The sequence below is a fragment of the Liolophura sinensis genome, chromosome 7, assembly GCF_032854445.1.
Source record: "Liolophura sinensis isolate JHLJ2023 chromosome 7, CUHK_Ljap_v2, whole genome shotgun sequence".
Classification (NCBI taxonomy): domain Eukaryota; kingdom Metazoa; phylum Mollusca; class Polyplacophora; order Chitonida; family Chitonidae; genus Liolophura; species Liolophura sinensis.
The window spans coordinates 42,100,831-42,122,269 of NC_088301.1; the positions used below are offsets into that span (position 1 = coordinate 42,100,831).

The following is a 21,439-nucleotide window of genomic DNA, read 5'->3' on the forward strand; positions in this document are numbered from 1 at the left end:
CAGCACATAACTTATGTATCATTTCATGTTTATTTCTTACCTTTAAAGTGGTATCTTCATTTTAGATTTACGTTCTTTTCTTTCCTTTAAAAATAACACTGAATCACACCATATTTATTGTGCAATCTCCCCTCACGTACTTCCGGTCCATTATCAGACAGGTGTAAACCATGAGGACTAGCAGACGACCCAATACCGGCCATATTCATATTGTGTGGAGGAAGGTGTACATGTTGTGAGCGAAATGCATATAGGCTTTAAGTCTATTTATGCCAAATGATTACCCATTTTCATTCCAAATGAACTTTTTGGTAGTTTGGGCAATAATGCTTCCAAAGGAATCGATGTAACATGAAAAACTCGACACTGTAGCTGTACCTTGCAACGAGCTGTCAAATCTGTCATCCCTGATAAGTTATACCCCGTTATCCTGATCTGACAAGTATCCAAATCTTCCAGTGCTGCCGGTGCCATTTGCTGCCAGTGCTGCACAAAGCAGTATATATCGACAATGTATCGTGCATTGTATGATTTCAGTGCACAGCAGAAAGGTTGTTTGTCTTTCAAATCTGGCGACTTATTTACAGTAGTAGGGGATTCATCTGGCGACTGGATAAAAGTAGAAAATGGAAAGGGACACATTGGGCTAGTTCCATACAACTATGTTGCACGAGTGGTGGCTCAAGGGAACGTAAGTTTATCGCAGAATGAGTGAAGCATGTCTTCAAGTGACCATTTCACAATGCACATATGACATGAGGGCGACCTGCCCATAAGTAACAGATAAAACATTTAGTGCTCAAGGCAACAGTATGCATGCATGCATACATCACTGTACTGTAGTAGTTTTGTTAACATAATAACACTATATCATATATTTGCATTCTGAAATGTCACAGCCATGCTTCATGCACACCATCTATTCTAACTACATGTATGTAATGGTTAATTGATCATTGATGTTACCGGTATGTAACTAATAACATTGAGACTTCAATACAAAAGGTGTCTGAATGGACATACATTGTAGTATAATGTACATGTTGGTGCATGTATATTCTGATGTTCGCAGATGTGCAGAATTATGTTCTACTTTTTTTATGTTTCAGGGGGTGGTTGATGATGTCTTGAAGTCAATTGATCGAGCAATAGAAGGTATTCATAATGCAGCTGCACAAACTGGGACATATACCAAGGAACAGAGGAAGAATCTAGAGTAAGATGCATGTACATATAGATTGTGGTACTGGTTCATCATAACATTAATTGGTGCTCTGCAGATATTAGACTTGAAATATTCTGTTTTACAAAATATATCTGTTATGTTTGTAAACTGATGGGTAAATTTTTTATCTGGCTGTTATTTGAACATTTGTCTCTCCATGCATAGCAAAATATCTAGCCCATGAACCTACCCTTTTGGAGCCAGTTGAACACTTTATTATCTGAGTTATATGATTCAAGTCTCCCATAACCCATAACCAAGCCTTAATCACTCCATCCCAGAAGTGTCTTGCCTTTTTGATACATATTCATAAATATAGTGGTGAAACAAGCCCAGATGTTTTAAGTCTTATAGTGTCCCCCTCCCATCCCCAGTTAAAACACTACTGGCTTTAGCATTGATGTCCATCTTTAATCCTCAAATTGAAATAGGTTCAGCTTTTCCTTACATCTTGGCTTCTATTTATTAAACAAGTTAAAACTGTGCTTGTTAGGTTGTTAAGAAATTGTTGTGGGTATGGTGTTCTACACAAAGAATCAGTGTACAAATTTTAAATTTTCTAGAGCTATGAATTGCAGTTATGCTTAGAATTTATGAGTTAAGTCTTAAGACATTTGTTGACTCTTGGTCCAGGACCAATTCTTGATCTCCACAACACTTTTTTATTCTCTCCATGTTTTTTTCTGCGTCAGGAAGAACATAATAAGTTACATTTTGTTTTGTGTTGAAATTGTGATTGACATTTTTATTTTGTTGTTTAATAATACAGGGCACTAGTTGAACATAGGCAGAAAGTCTCTGTAGAACAAACTGCTGTAAGATCAGGGCAAACCACTCCTGTGTCACCTCCTAGTGATGTGCCACCTCAGCCAAAGAGACATGCCCCAACCCTGAATTCACCTATTAGCTCTGACCAACAGCTCAGCCATAAAGAAGGTACAGTATTTACAAAAAAAATAGAAACAAAAAAAAAAAAAAACAGAAATATACTTTTCAATACATTCATGTAGTGTAGTTCTTACAGTTCTCATAAGTACTTGAGACAGCATTCATTGCAGAAATAGAGCTCTCTTCTCAGAAATGTCTGAGTTGTTTAAATGGCCAAAAGAGTGTGCCTAAATAGTGAAGCGGAGGCTTGCTTAAAACTATTTTTGTACTATTTTCCTGGAGTGAACATGCCAAAATTAATGATCAAGCTGATGTCACTGTGATTTTGGACATGTTTCCATTTGTTGGAAATTTATATACTTGTTTATCACATTTTGAAAACATGGTGTTTTTTTATTTGTAGTAACTTTACATGTTTATTTATCACATTTTTAAGAGATGGCAGAGAAGAGGCGATCCTTTCCAAGGCGAGAAGCACCTGCTCCTCCTCCTAGAACAACTTCTCAGCTGCAAACACCTCAGGAACCTGAGGCACCAACGCTGATGATGGACACACCCGAGGATGTAACATCAGATCCACTCCAGTCCGACATACCAGAGGATATGGTAGTTGTTCAAAGACCTGTCACAGTGAGTGCACAAAAGCTTTCAGCAGTCTCTCAGTCTGAGACTTCTACCTGTGCCCTCCAGGAAAGACATGTCCCAGAAGCTGAGGTGCATGACTTAGGTAGACCAGTGTTTGATACAGACTTTCCCAGCCCTCCTGAGGACATATCCACGGACTTTCCTCATCCCCCAGATTTCTTGTCCGACGCTAGCGTACCAGGAAGTTTGCCAGAAGACACTATGCCAGTACACATCTATACAGGAGACAGTTGCACTACAGCAGTACATGCACAGCCTGCTGTGAATGCCATGAGTAGTCAGACAGAATCAGGTGATGCTCATGTCCCTTTAAGCCTGGGGCATGACCTGCTTGAGGATGTCCGTCGGAACACAGGTGTTAGTTACGACAAAACCATAGTTGCTGTGGAGACTGTGGTGAAACTGATCAGCTTCCATGTGCCAAGCACAAAACACATCATGGAGAAGGTGTCACAAGTTATATACCAGGTGGGTTGTGCTGTAGTCTTGTTTTGGGTGTGATTGGCATTGTGTTGGGCAGAGATGAAATACTTGACTGTGAGTTAATGTGATATTTTACAAGTACTGTCCATTGCTTGTCTGTTCTATACTGTTTATGTATTTATTTGATTAATGGCGGCCAGCATTATGGTGGGAGAAAACCCAGCAGAGCCCAGATAAACCCACAACCGTCCGCTGGTGTGTTGGTTACCTGATTAAAACCTCTAGCTTTAAAATACAGAAGTTGATAAAATCTGTGAAATTACTGTTGACTGATTTGTGAATTGGATTACTATGCTTCTCTTTTATGACGTGGCACCAGCAAGTGTGGTAATCCTTAGCCTTTCAAGCACTGAAAAATTTGTTTGTATGAACACAAATTGATTGTTATTAATTGTTGCAGGTTCAGGAGGGTGATGTGGTGCTGGCAGGTTGCCATGACGCTGAGAGACTGCAGATCCTCTTTTCAGAACTCCGTGACTGCAAGGATGACTCACAGCAGCGCAGCTGGGCTTTGTACGAAGATGAAAGCATCATACTTCACCATCTGCAGGAAATGATCTCCATCTTGGTGAGAATTGATTTTTAAGTGAGCTCTGCATGAGTATATTTAGATGTAGTTTTGCTTCATTCAAAGACCTACAGATTCCTAAACAAATTCTCAATTAAAAAGCTGAAAAAGAAGAAAAAAAGCATGTAGATCTCCATTTGTTTGGTTGTTTGATATAAGTTTTATGTGGATATCGAAATACAACTGTACACCTCGAAGTTGTACTATTTTTGAGATGTGTGAAATATGTGTGTGTGTAGACAGACAACATGCAAAATAGAATAAGTGAAGTTTCGTTAATATACATTTTCTTGTATAATTTTGTATAATTTGTGTATGAGTTTTTTTATGATTTTATATCCATTTTAGGAAAATGCCAACCCAAAATTATGTAGGAAGTGTATCTCAGCTGATAGTTATGAACCCATCCACACCCTTGTGCAGTATTACCAAATGGTGAGTTCTGAGAGAAAGCACATGAACCTTTGAAACTAAAAAATTTTTGTACTTTTTTTTTTTTTTTTGCTTCAATATCTTCAAAGCTTCTGACCAATGTGAGTCTTTGCCTTTTATTTGGCAGTCTCTAGCATGCTAGTGCAGCACAATGACTCACGAGCCTCTCATCAATGCTGCCACTTTAAGTTCTAATCCAGCTCATGCTGGATTCCTCTGTGGTTGCTCGTGGGAAGGGAAGCAACCTGTGCATGGTCATGGGTTTCCCCCTAGGGCTCTGCTGGATTTACTCCCACCAAAATGCTGGTTACCATGGTGTGACTGAGATATTCTTGAGTACAACGTAAAACACCAGCCAGATAAATAAGTAAATAAATATTCCTAGCCAAACTTTCTGAAGGATCACATTTCAATCTTTTCAGTTTTCTGAAGTGTACATATCAAGCTAAAAGTATTTAATATTTAATTAGTTGACAGCAGTTTTCTTTATCAGTGAACTTTTAATTTATTTGTAACTAATTAATATAATGCTTTTTACCTTCCCATTGTACTTACAGGAGACCAGATCTAGTATTAGACTTACAATGCTAAAAGGATTTGCAGTGTTGTGTAATTTGGATTCCCAAGCGGTCACTGCTCTTTTATATTCTGTGTTACCACTGGAGTTGTGTAGGGATCTACAGAGCAATATCACTGGTGAGGAGACAACTGAAGGGTCCCAATTAAGACATAGTGGACTACAGTTTTGTTCAGAAAGAGGCCACAGAACATGAAATCTGTGTTAATGCTATAATATAGATGTGGGGGCACGTATTGATTGAGTTGTTAAGTTTGTCAACTGCTAGGACACATGAAGTACAGATTCAATCTCTGCCCTGGACAGGGAATTCATGGATTTCATGGTAACAATATGCAGTCAGCAGAGCACTTTGAAGACTACCAATATGGTGTGCATATATATCGGTCGCTAGACAACAGGTTTTGTTCCAGTAGGTATATTCTGAATTACCCCCTTGTTACAAGACAGTGACTATGACATAACGCGAGATTAGTTTTTGAGGCGTGAAACTAAGAGAAGTGGGACCTTGCTTACTAAAGTATGCACTATGTAGGTTATGTCACGACAATTACAAATATTTTCTAGACAACAGAATGTAAAAAAAAAAGCATAATATCAGTCCATGAAAGTCGCAGAAATGTAGAGAGAGCTGTTTCAAAGCTAGGCCTTCAATTAGCTTATGCAGCTTTAACTTCAATACTAGCCATTAGCCATTTTCTGAGGTCCCACCTAACCACAGCTTACTCCTACAAACACACCTCTAAAATGGGAGAGTGACCTCAAGGGCAGTAAATTGTGGATCTTAATTTGGTGCTGGCCTATTTTCCTGACTCATAAATCTGACAGATAACATATAAATAAAAAATTCTTGAGAGCTGCAAAAAATAACAATCTATTAATCAGTCAGTCGGTCGATCGAAGGGTTGATCTGGCAGACTGGTGATGTACATGATGATGTGATTGGGTGGGTGGTCCTGGGTGGTATCATCAGTTTGATGCTTCTGTGAAAACGCCTTTGCAGCAAACCTTACTACTGTTGTATTCAATGAAATAATGTTAAAGTCAATACTAAATCTGTACTTTTGTGAGGCATCATGTTTCTTATTACCACATCTGAGTTACACCATAATAAAAGTATTGTCTCATACAACACTGCAAACTCACGCCTGTATGAGATGAAACTAAATAACATGTAAATAGAATATTTGTTAAGCTATTGTTAAAAAGGCCTTGATTTTTGATGGTAGTGTTTGTTGGAGAAATGTGTCGGGTTCCTACACAGAATTGCTGCTATTACTTCTGCCCCTTAATTTTTACAGATGCAGAGAGGACATGTGCCTCAGCAAGAGTGTTGACAATGATCCTTTCTATGGGGGAAGATATACCAGTCCACCATTATGGTAGGTGTGTTGTTGACACATGATGTAACACATCTGATAAAAGACCATGTTTCAAAGTACACCAGTTCAGTGTTTAATCCACCCACCTAACCACAAACATCACCTCAAAAAGAATTTCATATTTGACTGAAACTACTTTCACAAGGCTAGTTTTTACTGGCCTGAGTCGTGAACTGGAAACTACAGCAAAATTGTTTTTAGCCAAGACCTTAATTTCAGATTTTGACCATTCATGAACATCACAATGTGCTTGTGGTACACGCACATGAAGTATAAAAGCAAACCTGTGCTGGATAGAAATTGAAGAGTCATTGTTGTGTTAAACAGTTATGTCTTGCTTTAGTTTTTTGAACATGTCTCCCTTTTTTTTTTTTATTATCTTTCATCTTGCCTCTGTGACAATATATTCTCAAGATCTTTAAGTGATGAGAGAATAGATGCTGTCCAAAGTCATTTGATTGCATGTTATGTCACCAGAATCTTGGGGCATAGTTAGTGGCTCACTGTTAGTCTTATGTCTTTACTCAGCAGCGATGTGACGTTAAACCATAATCATTTATTTATTCTTACACAACTTTGTTAAAGTCAGGATAAGAGTATAATCGTGTTTCAGTATGCATTGATGCTGCAACAAGATAAGAAGTCTGGAAGTTTTAGGGTCTACAGTCTGTCTGCCCAGCCAGAGTCTTACACCACTGTTACAATGCCAGTGTTGAATGACATTTTGGCCGTAATACTGGAATATGGTTGAAAGATAGCTTATGAGAATATATTTGTGATTATTCAATTTACATATAAGGCATTTATGAGTAATGAAATAGTTCACGATTTGTGTTTCAGTTCATCTGAACAAAGATTTTGTTTCCTTCCTGCTGGATTATATTGAGGCACCTCCTGCTAAGGACACATTGGAGGAAATCCCTAATTATTTCGTGAACTTGATCTTGGCGTTTAACCTTCACTTTTGTGATTTGCAAAAAAACTCTGTGATGGTTGTTCTCGGGGAGCGTGGAACAGCTACAGTGTTTACGGAAAAACTCATGTTACTGGTCAATAGAGGAGGTGAGGAATTAGACTGTCATACATTTGAATATTTGTTTGTTATTGTTTTTAATTTTGTTTCCAAACTTGGTAAAAGTATTGTACTTGCATGAGGGTAATTTAGTTTATGGATGGTCTAAGTAAGACTTTTGGCATGCAGGAAGCCATCACACCCTTTGCAGAGCGCCTGACAAACTTTCAACCTAAAGTGTAATTGCGAATTATAATACGTGTAGCTATAAACTTCTTCACGAAATGAGTATACATGTTGGACTAATGGCCTGGTTAATATTTCATCATACACCACTTTATTATAATAGTGTATTTATCAGTATTGCTTTTGTGAAGAAGTCAGACTTACACTTGTATAGTTGTTGTTCTAATCTGTTTCAGATGACCCTGTACGAATGCTACCTCACCATCCTAAGCCGGCAAACGCTCTCCTCAAATTCCTAATGGATATGTATGGTTCCCCGGTGACCTCTGACCTGTTGTACACAAATGATGCAATGGTTCTGATTGACATCATCATTCGAGAGCTGGCTGACCTTCCAGCAGGCGATCAGGTGAGTATATTATGGAGGTAAGGTGTCTTACCAACCAATTTCCTATTCTGTTTTTGTTTTATCCCAGAGTAATGCCTGGGTATGTGTTATCTTGTAACGCTACTCATTCTATCTTTTATTTGTTGTCCTATTACAGGCTCGAACAGAAAACCTGAGGCTGGTACGTTTGATTCTGACAAACTCACCTTACAGAGAAAGAAAGTATCGACTTGACGATTTACGGCAATGCCTGTTGAACATCGTTAAGGAAGAAGAAGTACCTGACTGTGACGCAAATGAGGTTCAGAAGATTTTCCGGAGTCTCCCTTACCTCTTTCCGTCATGCTGCTAATGCCCAGGTACAAGGAGCTCTCGGAAAAGTTCTTCCCATTCCACTAGTCAATATCTAGGCCTTGTTCAGAGAAAAAAAACGCTATCACACTTTGTCCTGTGTATAAACCTGTGAGATGGGCTTCCATGTCAAATGCAGTCTGTATATATAAGGATTTATGTTAACATTACTACTGCCTATAATTAGAAGTGTTTTTCTGTTGTTTTTTCGTTTCATGCCACTTGCTTCTTGCTTTGGTATGGTTTCTTCATAATATTCTCCGCAATGATAACGTCTTTCACTGGTGTCAGAGATGCAATATTTATTTATCTAAGAATATTGTTTGTATAGTGCTTATGACTGATACATTGTTATAAACATTTGTGTTACTTGTAATGTTCCATTCCATTGTTGTCTAATTTGTCAAGTACGTTTTTTTGATCATGAGGGAATTCTTCATACTCATGGCAGAGCCGAAAGGAAAATATCAATATCTGCCAGGAGTGCTTGACGATCACTTGATGTACGTCTTAAGCTGAAACAGGTAATAAGATAATGATAAATAAAACTCCTTTAATAATCAGTTATTTTTAATTTTTTCAATTTTACATACTATTACATGTATTTAGACAGAAGCTGGTGTTATAAACACGAAAAAGCTGCATAATATGATTGCATGATATTATACTAAACAATCATAACTGGTAGCTAGGTCTTTCCAATTGAATTTAAAGCTAGGTCTTTCTGATTGCAGTTCTATAACTTCGTGTAGAACTGGGAGTTTCTCCTAGGAAAATTAAAATATGAAAAACGAAGTTGGCCGAAGTCTTTGGCAGGTATGCTAATATAAACAGTTGAGTATGTCTAGACATAGATCCTGTTGGATACTGTACCCCTCCTCCCCTACCCCCTTTACTATTACAGAACTGTATGTCAGCTGTATGTCATGGTTTTCTTGATAATTCCGGTGTTTTCTTAATTTACCAGTAAAAAATGTGACAGTAATAATGAAGTGAGAATACCATATAATATATACATGTATATTTAAGAAAATTGTCTGATAGATGTTTTCTTCCTTGAAAGTTTGTGATATACAATGTCTATTTCTGTTAGGCATTCTGAATAGATTGTACATTTCACTAGCATATACCATAGTACAACAGTTTGATATGCCATTGGTGATATTATTGTCTATTTACCTTTCTTACTGCCATTCCAGTTTATGAGCTCGGTGTACTGTAGTCAGAATTTCTATGCTACACTGTTATATATTTATTCCTCATTTTTATTTCTGGTCAGTTGTGTCTGGCATAATATTTCAGTTTCAAATAGCTAAAAATAGCCAGCAGTACACCATTTTGAGTAGAATTCTGCTTGTCAGTGAATTGAATCTGCTGTGCTGTAGATGCTTGATGAAGCTTATTTGTGGAAAGGTGTAGTGCTTACATTTCATTGCTTGTCTGTACTTAAGGGGAGCCGTTTTGTAAAGCAGTCATAACTTGCATCTGGTGAAGCGTCTATGGCAAAGTATGGCACCTGGCCTTGATAAATGCACTTGGCCTAACATTGTGACATCTTTGTGAACAGGCACCTGGATTGCATGCTGATTTTTTGATAGCCATCTTAACTCTTTTACGTATAGATAGGCTTCGTACAGCATTGCTTGTGCTCCTGTAAGTCAAATAAAAAGTAATTCCTAAAACTTGAACTTTCATGTTTTCAGTGTTTCTGTCACACATTATGTACTGTCACAGCTAAAAATAATGTACTTGTGTATGTATACCTTCTGCTTATGTTGCACATCATGACAATGACACTTATTTGAGTTTATCATGACACAGGCATTCCTTGCGCGGACACAAAGGTGAAACTATGCTATGGTGATCATCATCTATGTTTGCAGTGCAGATTTGTTCTGTTGACTAACATATTATAATTCCTGGTTATGATCAGGTATAGTGAATTGCCTGGATTTAGGAAGTCTCAAGCAAGCCTGTTTCATATACAAGATGGATTTCTAAGCTCACGGCATTTCGAAGCCGATACTAGCATCATTTTTAAGTGGTTGACATCAGTAAAATTACAGAGTTTATATTTGTACAGCTTGAGGTACAAGTGTCAACGAGAGATAACAGAGTTCAAAAGATTAACAAAGTATTAAACAGAGGATAAACAATGGAAAGCTAATCTAAAATAAATCAGTTAACATAGTAGAATGGTATACATATAATAGGATTAGGCTCTGTGGGGTTGCTGGAGGATTAACAGATCAGTAGGAGAGGGCAGGTAGATACCGGTGTCTCTATTGAGGGCTGGATTATGGCGTCTGATCTGCAGGGATTCTTGTAGTTTTCTTTGTTTCCAGTGATGTAAGTTGGTGTTAATGATGCTAGTATCGGCATTGAAACGTCGTGTGCTTAATAAAGAAGTTGTTATCCATAAGAAATCTATCTTGTCTCAGCTCAGCGTCCAAATGCCATTGAAAGAAGTCACTGTTTCATATTGCTTTGCCTTAGGTTTGTTTGTTGACTTGCCATATTTTATATTTATTCTTAAATTACATATAATGATATAACACATGAGCGTAAAATACAAGTTTGAGTACCTTAACCATTATATATTTATGACTACATATATGATTATGATGTATTTGACTGAAAACCATTATGTTTTCTGACATTAGTGACTGAGGGCAAGTTGTTACATTATTTGGCATACGCGAGTGTTTACGATTTGACCTCAGAGTCTGTTCCACTTTGGCTGTGTCTTTAGCTTTTGTGTACATTATTGTGGTCTGGTTTTGTGAATGGAGGAAACTAAGCACAGTCAAGCCTCTACACCTCGTCACACCAGGTATAAGGTACAAACCTGGTGGCACAGTGACAGCCGTATTGGCACCTGTGACACGACTGAAGTTCTGACAGAAGCCATTAGTGCTCTCAGCCAGCCAACATCATCCCATTAACAGATGCTGCAATTTCACATAATCAACTTTGGGGGAGGCCTGCAGCCATCCACTATTAAATTTTCAGTTTTGTAACATCATGAAAATGGCAGCTCTAGAAAGTGTGCAGTTACTAACAAACCTAAAAGAATAAGTTGCTGTCACTTGTCTCCAGGTGTAATGTGTATGGGGTTCAGTTTTAAAGTTATATGCCTATTGGTGTCCGCTCTGTACAACCAGTTGATTACCAGTTGAGTTACATGTTTGTAGAGCTTGCCGAAATAGTCTGAAGTGTAGCAGAATAGAAGAATATTTCACTTATATGACGGCGGCCAGCATTACACTAATGGAAGGAAACTGGGCAGAGCCAGGAGGAAACCCACAGCCATCCACACATTAAAAACAAATAAATCTATGTAAATTACTGGAAAAATAATGAAACACTACATTTCAATAGCTGCATATTTAGCTAGAAACTCAAATTTACCACCTTATTTCTTCAACCTTATCACATGCTTGAGGGAAAGTTTAAATGCTACTGGTCCACCTTAACTTTTGGATTATAGCAGCAATTTTTGTTTTGACGTATTTGCTAATATTAGGGATTCACAGATAATTCATTTTTGTCAGTGTAGCCAGAGAAATGCCCTCAACATGTTCTTAAAACAATAGGTTAACATGTGAAAAGGTTTAAGAAATTGTGTACACAATTCAAATTGGATTGCTTCTATGGTATACAGTAACAAAGTCTTTTAAAAGCATTTCCTTCTAAATATTTGAAACATTTTATTATTACATGTACTTGCAACAGTCACATTCACTACATGAAGTGAAAATCCCAACATGATGCTACTTCTAGAAACATCATATGAAAGATGCAAATAATAATGGTTCAATGTGTGTAGTAAGCATAAATTTTAAGGCATCTCTAACAAACATATAAACATTGTTGAGTAAAACAACTGTCTTAGACATACATTAATATCCCACAGGAAACATTTCTTTATCTACATGAACACCTCCCCACCCCCACAAAAAGAAAATAAATTGTAACAAAGAGGAAACATATTCCAGAGGAGAAACATTTGAAATCAAGAGGAAATATATTCCAGGGGATACTTTCATAGAATCATAATAAATGAAAGTTAACAATACAAATGTTTAGCATGTGGGCAAAGGAATGTATAAATTCTACAACAGCAGCCTTCTAAATGACGATAAATAAGACATAATTAAATCTTTTTTTTATTTTCACCTGAATAATAAACAAAGGTGTTAAAACAATAAAAAATTTTGAGCATGCGTTGCTCAGAACAGAAAATATAACCAACACTGATATTATTCTGAATAGTATTTGAATTTCATTTTGCATGAAAGTTGCATCCAATATGATGGATGATCTGCATCATGAAATAATCCCTTCATAGTTGAGACTATTTCACTTATTGTGCATTAGTGTGGGAGGTTACCGTGCAGAGCCCCAGGGTAAACCCACGACGATCCTTTGCTGCCTGACACGCTAACCACCTTAAATAGTCCAATTCATTCCGTAGATCATACTAGTTGTGGCATAAGGGTGTATGTATTTCTTCACTTAGCACTTTCATACTTATAAAAAATGAAAATATATTATCTCATGTTTAGTGACATTTAGTGAGTTTTATGTAAAGCAAAATGTTGTTTACTGTATCTGCTGAAATGGACAAGCTATATGTACAAAAAAAAATCAAAATCACAACAGAACACATTGTTTTCTTCCGTGATGCTTGCATGTTGCAATGTTTGTGTACTACACATGTAGGTGTTTTATGAGGAAATACACACCAATAATTGTGACATAATAAGGAAAGAACAAAAGAGTTTCACGGCTTCTCCAGCTGCTTTGGTTAAACATGGACGGAGTCTAATGAGCTCCCCACTAGCAGGCCTACTTCAGAACCTTGGCCTAATCCACAGCCAAATATCTGAAAACATGTCAAGCCAACAGAAGAACTGAAGTATTAACAGACTTACCAAATGGCATGTGGACATTTGATAAATGATTCATATACTTCACTGAAGAGAAGTGGAGAAGTGAGGGAGAGTAAATTACCCCAGTTCTTCAACTTTTTCAACAGCCTCTGCAAACCAGTATTTTGAAACATTGTGAGAGAGCTAATGGGTGACGAGATCCCATTTACAGTTTTATAAGTTTGCATCTTTACTGACAAAAACAAATCATTTTATCATAATTTTAATAATCATTGTATGCTTAAATTCCACTGCAAAACAGTGCTTTCGTGGTTGAAAACGTTGAAGATTTACAGAACGGAGTATGTATCACTTGCAGAAAGGCAGAGCCAAAAAAATGAAGTCGCTGAGGAGCAACGAGTAAGCCCTGTTCCAGTAAGTAATAGTAGGTACACTTCATTGTAACTCCCTTATGGAGACATGGTAGTCACAATCGGTTTTAAATAAACTACAGTTGATTTCTGGTACGTGGAAATGATTTGTTAGCTGCTGGCAGAGCCAGTGATCCTCTCGACAAATTTTCTGATATGTTAACCTTTGTTCTCACGACTGGTACACTGTAAGCACTAGCCTTCTACTGTCACATTAAGTATTAAATTTTAATATATACTTACTACACATACTTACTATCAAAAACCAGCCCTCTTTTTACCAAACATTTAGACACATATTTTCTTTGGTAACTAACAAAATGTCAACAATGAAAAATATTTGCAAAAATAACCAGTCATTCATTCTGTTAAAAAAAAAGTTATCCCACATTAATAAAAAAATGTAAATAAATGCACTAATATAATCACAATATATTTATCAACCCCCTTATAAATCTCCTCATTGACAAACACCACATATTTGTCTAGAAAGTACTTTGACAACGGCTGTTGTCCATTATCCTTGGCATAGGAGTATTTTCTACTTGACACAGGAACACATGACGTATGCATATTTGCTGCCAGGGTACTGGACAATCAACATAACTTTCACCCAGCAGACAGGTCTGACCCATACTCGTAAATATAATATATAGTTTATGTATCAAAAATCTTATCACTGTGTACATGAGCACTCAAAAAAAAATCTGTGCAACAGAACGCAAGGTATGTCTTAGTTCATATACGTTCAGAGCAATTCAGCCAAAACAAAATTGCTAATAATGCCCACCACCACATGTATGATTGGGCTATCATAGCATACCTGAACTATGTGACTATAACACACATAACATGTGTGCTACAAATGTAGCAGACAAATTATGAACTATGGAAATAGCTAATAAATAATTTACTCTATTTCACCTGAAGTTTAGCATCTTTCAATTTATTATTTCACCTTATAGTTCTACTTACGATTTTTGTTAAGTTTTATTAATTTCTTATCAGAAAAACTTAAATGTTGAAAAAGTGAAGTCTTGAGGCCTTTATACACTTCCAAAAGTGCAGTTTTACACACCAAACTTTAGGTGAAATAAAGTAATACTACATGTATCTGGTTTTCTACACTTTTAAATTCATGTAGAAGCCCAGAATTATATCATCCAAGTACTTTGTGTACCATTATCATGATTAGCGTAGAAATCAACAGGTGAAGGATTGGTAAAAATGTGCACATGGGTTGATTAGCTCACACTAGAACCATGCCAACACAAACTGACACATACTATGGTAGTGTGTGTGGCTTGCTGCACACATATTCTCCCCAAGGTGTTGAGTGAGCCATCTATTATGGTCTGCAGTCTGAATAAAAATCAGAATAGATATGCTGACTAGTGGCTAGTGTTATACTTAATGCTGAATGCTCAAATTGGAGACCTGATGAGAGTATTTCTTATCTGCCCTAAGCCATGGAGACTCTGGGTTTGTCCTGATCCGTATCATGTGTAGAAGATGCTAGTTCAGCTACAGCAGCCTCATGAGCAACTTTCATTTCTTGCCTCTTCACCTCTGTGTACAGGCCTGAGCCCACCAGCACTACAATGTTACTGGTCCACCACAGGGTGGACTTAATGTGAGAATAGTATATACAGGCAATCACAGTTTGTGCACATGCCTTGGCTGTCCCAGATATGTTGTGGGTCAAAGGGGATGTAACTTTGATCTGGAGGCCAGAAACAAAGCCAATGGCAAACCCAAAGCAGCCAGTGATAGTCATAACCATCCAGAAGTATCTGCTGCCCAGCAAGGGAAACGACCAAACAGTGGTTACCTCTTGAAACAATAGCATTAGGGGAATGAACAATACAGTAGCATTGACATTGTTGTAGAGTGTCAGCTTCCACACGTTGTTGTCAACTTTTGGCAAAACTTTCTTGGTGTATATAGCATTTAAGGCCACACAAGCACTCGCAGATATTCCGTACACAACGCCCAATTTTGAAAGATGACCTTTAGGAAAAAAGCAAATACAGTATCAGCTAAGTTTCCCTTATTAAGCCATAAAAAAAAGTCATTAATAAACAAAGTCTGTCATATTATTAGTTATTACAGGTAGTAAGCCAGTATGATTAATGAATCCTTTGTCATACCTACACTGTAATTATTGCAACCATCATTACTAACAGAGCACAGATGCTACATACAGTACCACTCAGGCTAAAAGTCAATTGTTTACCGCTCAAATCGCACACCCAGACACTGAATAACGCTCCACTGACGCGTGACAAATCCTCTGCTGAGCTGTGTTGGAGACCTACTGAGGCGCACAGGATTATCGTTGAAGGTGTCAATATAGACTAATCATGGCTAGTTTGCAAGTCAAGGTGCAGTCCCCGTGTATTCAGCTATGTGGATAAATAATAGCGGTGAAAAGCGAAAAGTAGGCTACTTCCCGTTGACGGGCATGTATAGGCCTGACTGTAGCTATAGGTGTTTTTAACCAGTAACCTGAAATGGCTCGTGTATTTTTTTTTTTTTTTTTGATTGAACTGGTGTGTTAATGAAGTTTTCAAGGTTAGCCTACATTATTGATTGTCTACAGACATAATGGCTGACCAAAATATCACCTGGGAAGTGATACAGAAGAGGTGATTTACAGAGAAACAGCGAATCCAGCCCTAGGAGTTTGAGAGAATAATTCGTTTCTATTGTTCAAGATTTTCAAAACCATACAGTATGTGTCAGTTAATAAAGTTCAACACTTTTGAGTATTATTTACTTACTGCAATACAACATGCCTACTGTTCTTCAAGGTTGGCAGAGCCTCACAGCCAGACACTAGGACTGCATGAGTTCTTCTCCCAAGTGTCTATGTGAAACTTCTGACTAGGTATTTTAATAAAGCCTACAATAGTCTGCTTTGCTGTTGCTGCTAACACCCATGATATTTTTTACACAAATATAGTACACATCAAAACATTAGCATCCAAACCAGAAAAAACAAAAACTTGTAAACATATGTTATCAAGTTGACAAACAAAATTTGATATTAGATTTCATCTGGGTGTTGATTCAAATAAGTAGTGTTAACGATAAATTAACAGATTGGAATTATTTCCATGAAGCCATTTTGTAGTTAAATAGAGTCCGCAAAGAAAGTATTTAAGGAAGGCTACACTGTGCCCGGTAAGACAAAAGTTCAAATAAAATGTATTATTGCAAATGGAAAAATATTTCTGTGACAAAAATATTCCTTCATGCCTTTGCTCTGTGGGTGCTTTTCCAGCATGGTTTGGTACAAACTACAAATTCTCAACAACCTTATATTATACAGACAAAATTTAACTTGTCCTGTATCATGTTTTTCATCTTTGTTCATCTTTGTATTCTGTAAGAAAAGGTCACTTTTTGCCACTTCGCTAGTGACCAGTAAGGCATCGATGTACAAAATAACATCACGAGAGCTCTACTGAAATACTCAGACTATATGAAAAGCTGAAATTATAGAAATCCAATGGATACAAGACCAGTGATTCAAAAATAGGCATTTTCCTATGCAGTAATGTTGGGAGGACCGTTTTCGTCACCCACCCCATTTATTACTAATGAGATCACGTGGTCTTAGCTTCTGATCCATCATACAGAATGTGAAATTCGTATTGAAATACCGGTTTGTTGTTGTTGCACGGCATGTCTGCGTCAAAGTTTCCATTTTGTCTGCTAAATTACCGAGGGGCATATAATTTATCACTGGCAAATGACTCCCGCAAGAAAGAAAACCTTCTACGGAAGAAACGAAAGATATTTCTCCACTTTTAAGGGAGATGAAGAATGAGCTAATTTTAGCAGTTGTGGTGATCTAGTATGAATCACGCATGGATTCAATCACTTCTTTTAAAGAAGACTGCTACGCTGCAATCAAAAAGACACCAATCAGATATTTTACCTCAGTTTCATGTATGGTGTTAAGTCTTTCAATAATTCTTTTAAATCATTGTAATGAAGACCTAAATATTCAGTCATCAATTTTCCACAGCCAGCGCGTAGGGATAACAATGCTCAATCACGTGTGAGTGAATAGTCAATGTGGACGGATCACTGACTCTGCAGGTGACTGTCTGTGCGGGACCTCTACAGGCACTCTACAAACTCTCTAAAAGACCTCTAGGATAGCACTAATCTGCTGCCTAGTTTTGACTTTTAGCCTGAGCTGTACTGTAGTCACCTATTGCTGAAAAAGCATTGTAAGCTTCTGCTAATATTAGTATGTCACATACAACTTTCTGTCCAAATATGTGGCCACATGCCTTCCATAAGTATATATATTTACCACCGACAAGGATTACAGTCTACAAGCTTGACAAAAAACGTTTCACAGTCACGTACCTGTGCCTCCCTCTTGGTCAACCCCTAAAAGAAATCCTGCTATTATGAGGGCACAGCATGCCATAGCCTTCCCTGATGTCTTCGTGTTCAAAATCACATAGGTAAATAACTGAAAACCCGAAGAAATACCAATATTAGGTCAGGTGGATACATGGTAATGTGAATTCATTTACTTGTTGTTAAATTCCATACTCAAGACTTCTTCACATAAGATGGTGGCAGATATGTTGGGGTGGAGGTGGGATGGGGTGGGGTAAGGGCAGTTTTGCCCTCATAGTGGGAATGCATCATTGAAAACACTGCTTGTGTTGACTAAGTGCCAGTAGTAGTTCAAAAAAAGTTGTTGCTAATGCTGTTTATTGCGACTGTATGTATGTGCATTTGGGGTTTTACATCACACTTAACAATTTTTCAGAGGACAAGGAGTCATACGACGACAAGAAGTCATCAGGTATGTGTGCATATTCTGTTTCTTCTTGTGGCAGAGCAACATGATCCCACGTCTCCTGAGGCCGACACTCTAAACATTAGGTCACTGAAGCAATCTGTTCGTTGTGATAAATTAGTTATAGAAGCATGTTGCGTGGGTAAACGGCCTGAAACTTCATCCCCCAAGACATATAAATACTCTTGAGGAACCATCACACAGTATATACACACAACAGGAACATACACCATACAGATGAATGAGTGCTGAACTTTGTACATGTAAACAGCCTTTTCTTGTGATAAATTCTCCACAAACAGCGAGAGCAAGAGAATGCACTAATTTGCTGCCTAAGACTGGGATTGAACCCACCTAGTCATCTCCACAACATAGGGGTTGGAACATTTAGCATACATGTACAAACACTTACCACATTGAACACTGTGGTTAGTGATCTACCCAGGAAATAGAAAGCCACTCCGAGGAACTTTAAGCTGAGGTTGTTAAATGTTATCATACCAACAAACACCATGGATAACGGTAAACACTGAAAAAAGATAAATTAATGATAAATGTATTTACAAGAATGCTGAAACAGGCTGATGACTATGCAGTATCACAATCTATATTAATATGTACCTTTTGACTGTGTTAATGATTTTAACACATCATTATTTTTTGCAAAATCCTTGTTTATTAAAAAGGAAGTTTCAAGCGTCAACATGGTGTTGGCCCTTTGTGCCATGATGTTGTTGCTTTACATTTCACGAGTGAATAAATACAATAATGAAAAGTATCCACCAACACCCGTTTTTTTTCCTGAAATATCTATTTTACAGCATTCATAAGTAAATCAGGTAATTAAAGTGATCTAGTTCTTTCAATTGCCATTCTTTAAAACAAATATTCTATCATGACTAACTTCTACATTTAATTTCTGGACAAAAGCATGGCAAGTCAATCTGATGTCCATCTTTATCAACACTACCTCTTTACACAGTTTGGGGTCTATCTTGAATGCTGGAAAAGTGATGAAGTCAGGGAGTAATGAAGATGCAGTGCCCAGTATTCCACATAAAACCACTGTAACCACGCACTGGTACCAGGTAACGAAAAATGGTGCATCCAGCTGAAATCATTACAAAATACAGTGGAAATCATGACGTCTAAAGTATGAATACAAAGAATGTTTCAAGCACAACTCTTCCAAGGGCTATAAAATTCTTAAAACATCATATCATTTAGTTTCACCCACCCACCCACCCGGAAAAAAAAAAAAAAAATTACATTAAACTACACGATTTCTACTCCAGTGGGGCTAGATGATGCTCATGTGAACAGTGGAAGATTAATATTTAAATTGTACTCCTACATCCTTGTCATGGTGAATGTAAAGTCTGACAACTAACAATTTCCCAGTTTCCTGGGACTTGTAAAAGAAATCTGTATTGCAATTCTCCATTCCTTCTGTGTATACAGCTAACTCAAGTACACAAGTGAAACACACTTACTTTTAATTCCTCACTGTTCAGCAAGTACTTGTTAAGAAATACCATGGATGGAAATTATCCTGGAAAACAGCAAAGTTCAACAAATCTGAGTTTAGTTTAATACATATATGTGCTAAATATCTCACACTAATATGTAATCCTCAGTCTATTTTCTAACATTACTTAACATTATGGTAATGAATTAAGGGAGATAACTGAAGTGATCTGAAAAAATTCTCTGTACCCCAACAACTCACGTCTGCAAGGCAGGCAAGCTAATTGTTACAAGATGACAAAGCATTATTTAGTGTCCTGAAATGACTGATAGAGACTGATCTGTGACCACCAACTGCTGTTCAAGTTACCTTTGTATGTAACACACCAGGTCACAAAATCTCCACATTTCCTGAAATGTTAATATGGGTTTAAACCCAATATTATAATATTACATACTACCATTTTACAGATTGACTTAAGTCAAACCCCCCTAGTCTACTAACTTATTATTATTTGTAAAAATTATCACCACTTATCACAGTAATTTATTCCCCCAGTCAAGTTCTTGTCAGGGAAGGATTTTTTTTTGGGGGGGGGGGGGGGGGGGGGGTGGAACGCCTCTATCAGCTATCTACATATAAACATACCTTAGAAAAATGACATAATCACAATCTTAGCCAACATTCAAAGAGGGAGGAGGGTCATACAATTGCAAGTTTATTAGTATTCTGGGAACATCTAAGCATTTGACGCAGTACTTAATTGTGCCTACATGCTTTCCTCTCGCTGATGGAAAGTTACCAGCACAAACAAAAATTTAAAGCAAATGTTGCCTACGTGCACTGGAAGAATAAATGAAATGGTTTGTTTTTTATTTCTTAATATGCAGTTAGGGATGTGTCCTAACAAACAAAAGAACAAGAAAGCTTCTCAAATTTTCTTTCTTCTTGGAGAGTAAAAATGGCATTAAATTAAAGTTTTCCGAAGAAATAAACGGTGTTAGCTGTCAAAACAACTCTGTAAGGTGAAGAGTCTGAATTGTGGTGTGCTAAGCTGACCTGGGATTCTCAGTGAATTGATTAATTGTTTATTCCAGTTGAAGTCATTTCCAATAATTTACAACTACGGACAGAAAACATACATAAAATAAAGCGTTTATTTAAGTTGTTAAAACATGATTTTTTTCCCCAGGTGTCACAATTTCTTACTTTCCTTTGAACCATAATCTTTGTTGGAGAGTTCCTTTTCATGTATCCTTTAACATTGTATAATTTCTGGATATTACCAGCTGTAGTTCTCAGACTAACAGCTAATGTGGTTACTGTTGAATATCATCTTTCACATTACCGGAATTGTGTTCCAGACTAGCTGAAACATGCTGTGACATGTATTAGATGGTCTTTATGCCAATAGAGTTATAGTTGCAAACCAGTGCTGTAACTCTGATTCCCTGGCTGCACCATTAAAATAACATATTTGCAACTATAATGAGAGTAATCCATATATGTAAACAAATTTGAATGAAGCATAATACATAAAAAACATATTACAAGTTTGGTGGAACTCGATAAGCCTTCTTATGAGTTGGGTGTGGTCTGACCCCGAACCCACCCCTAGCTTACAGGCCAGTAGCTACGGCATGTAGCTGTTAGTAATACAAACTACAACTATGACTGACTACAATGTGACTATATCAT

The 21,439-nt window shown here is 37.2% G+C and overlaps 2 protein-coding genes across 2 annotated transcripts; one reads left to right on the forward strand and one right to left on the reverse strand.

Moving 5' to 3' along the window:
* The first annotated feature begins 197 nt into the window (after positions 1-197).
* On the forward strand, positions 198-9,895 carry LOC135470477 (NCK-interacting protein with SH3 domain-like). Its single transcript, XM_064749452.1, has 11 exons — positions 198-691; positions 1,110-1,216; positions 1,995-2,161; positions 2,550-3,226; positions 3,642-3,809; positions 4,158-4,244; positions 4,799-4,937; positions 6,120-6,200; positions 7,041-7,262; positions 7,635-7,807; positions 7,944-9,895. The coding sequence occupies exons 1-11, from the start codon at positions 512-514 to the stop codon at positions 8,136-8,138; spliced, it is 2,196 nt and encodes a 731-aa protein (XP_064605522.1). The 5' UTR covers positions 198-511; the 3' UTR covers positions 8,139-9,895.
* A 1,935-nt stretch (positions 9,896-11,830) lies between these two features.
* LOC135470195 (GDP-fucose transporter 1-like) lies at positions 11,831-19,811 on the reverse strand. Its single transcript, XM_064749004.1, has 5 exons — positions 19,767-19,811; positions 19,244-19,384; positions 18,686-18,802; positions 17,829-17,937; positions 11,831-15,452 (listed from the first exon to the last, which is right to left on the reverse strand). The coding sequence occupies exons 1-5, from the start codon at positions 19,809-19,811 to the stop codon at positions 14,905-14,907; spliced, it is 960 nt and encodes a 319-aa protein (XP_064605074.1). The 3' UTR covers positions 11,831-14,904.
* Between the last annotated feature and the right edge of the window lie 1,628 nt (positions 19,812-21,439).

What these genes read in the sequence shown, in the direction of transcription:
- LOC135470477 (XM_064749452.1), top strand. Translation starts at nt 512, where the DNA reads ATGTATCGTGCATTGTATGATTTCAGTGCACAGCAGAAAGGTTGTTTG. An exon ending in GAACAGAGGAAGAATCTAGA is followed by an intron (nt 1,217 to 1,994) that starts GTAAGATGCATG and finishes TTAATAATACAG; the next exon opens with GGCACTAGTTGAACATAGGC. An exon ending in GTTACTGGTCAATAGAGGAG is followed by an intron (nt 7,263 to 7,634) that starts GTGAGGAATTAG and finishes AATCTGTTTCAG; the next exon opens with ATGACCCTGTACGAATGCTA.
- LOC135470195 (XM_064749004.1), bottom strand. Translation starts at nt 19,811, where the DNA reads ATGGTATTTCTTAACAAGTACTTGCTGAACAGTGAGGAATTAAAA. An exon ending in TAACCACAGTGTTCAATGTG is followed by an intron (nt 17,938 to 18,685) that starts GTAAGTGTTTGT and finishes TCGGGTTTTCAG; the next exon opens with TTATTTACCTATGTGATTTT. An exon ending in TGACCAAGAGGGAGGCACAG is followed by an intron (nt 15,453 to 17,828) that starts GTACGTGACTGT and finishes TTTTTCCTAAAG; the next exon opens with GTCATCTTTCAAAATTGGGC.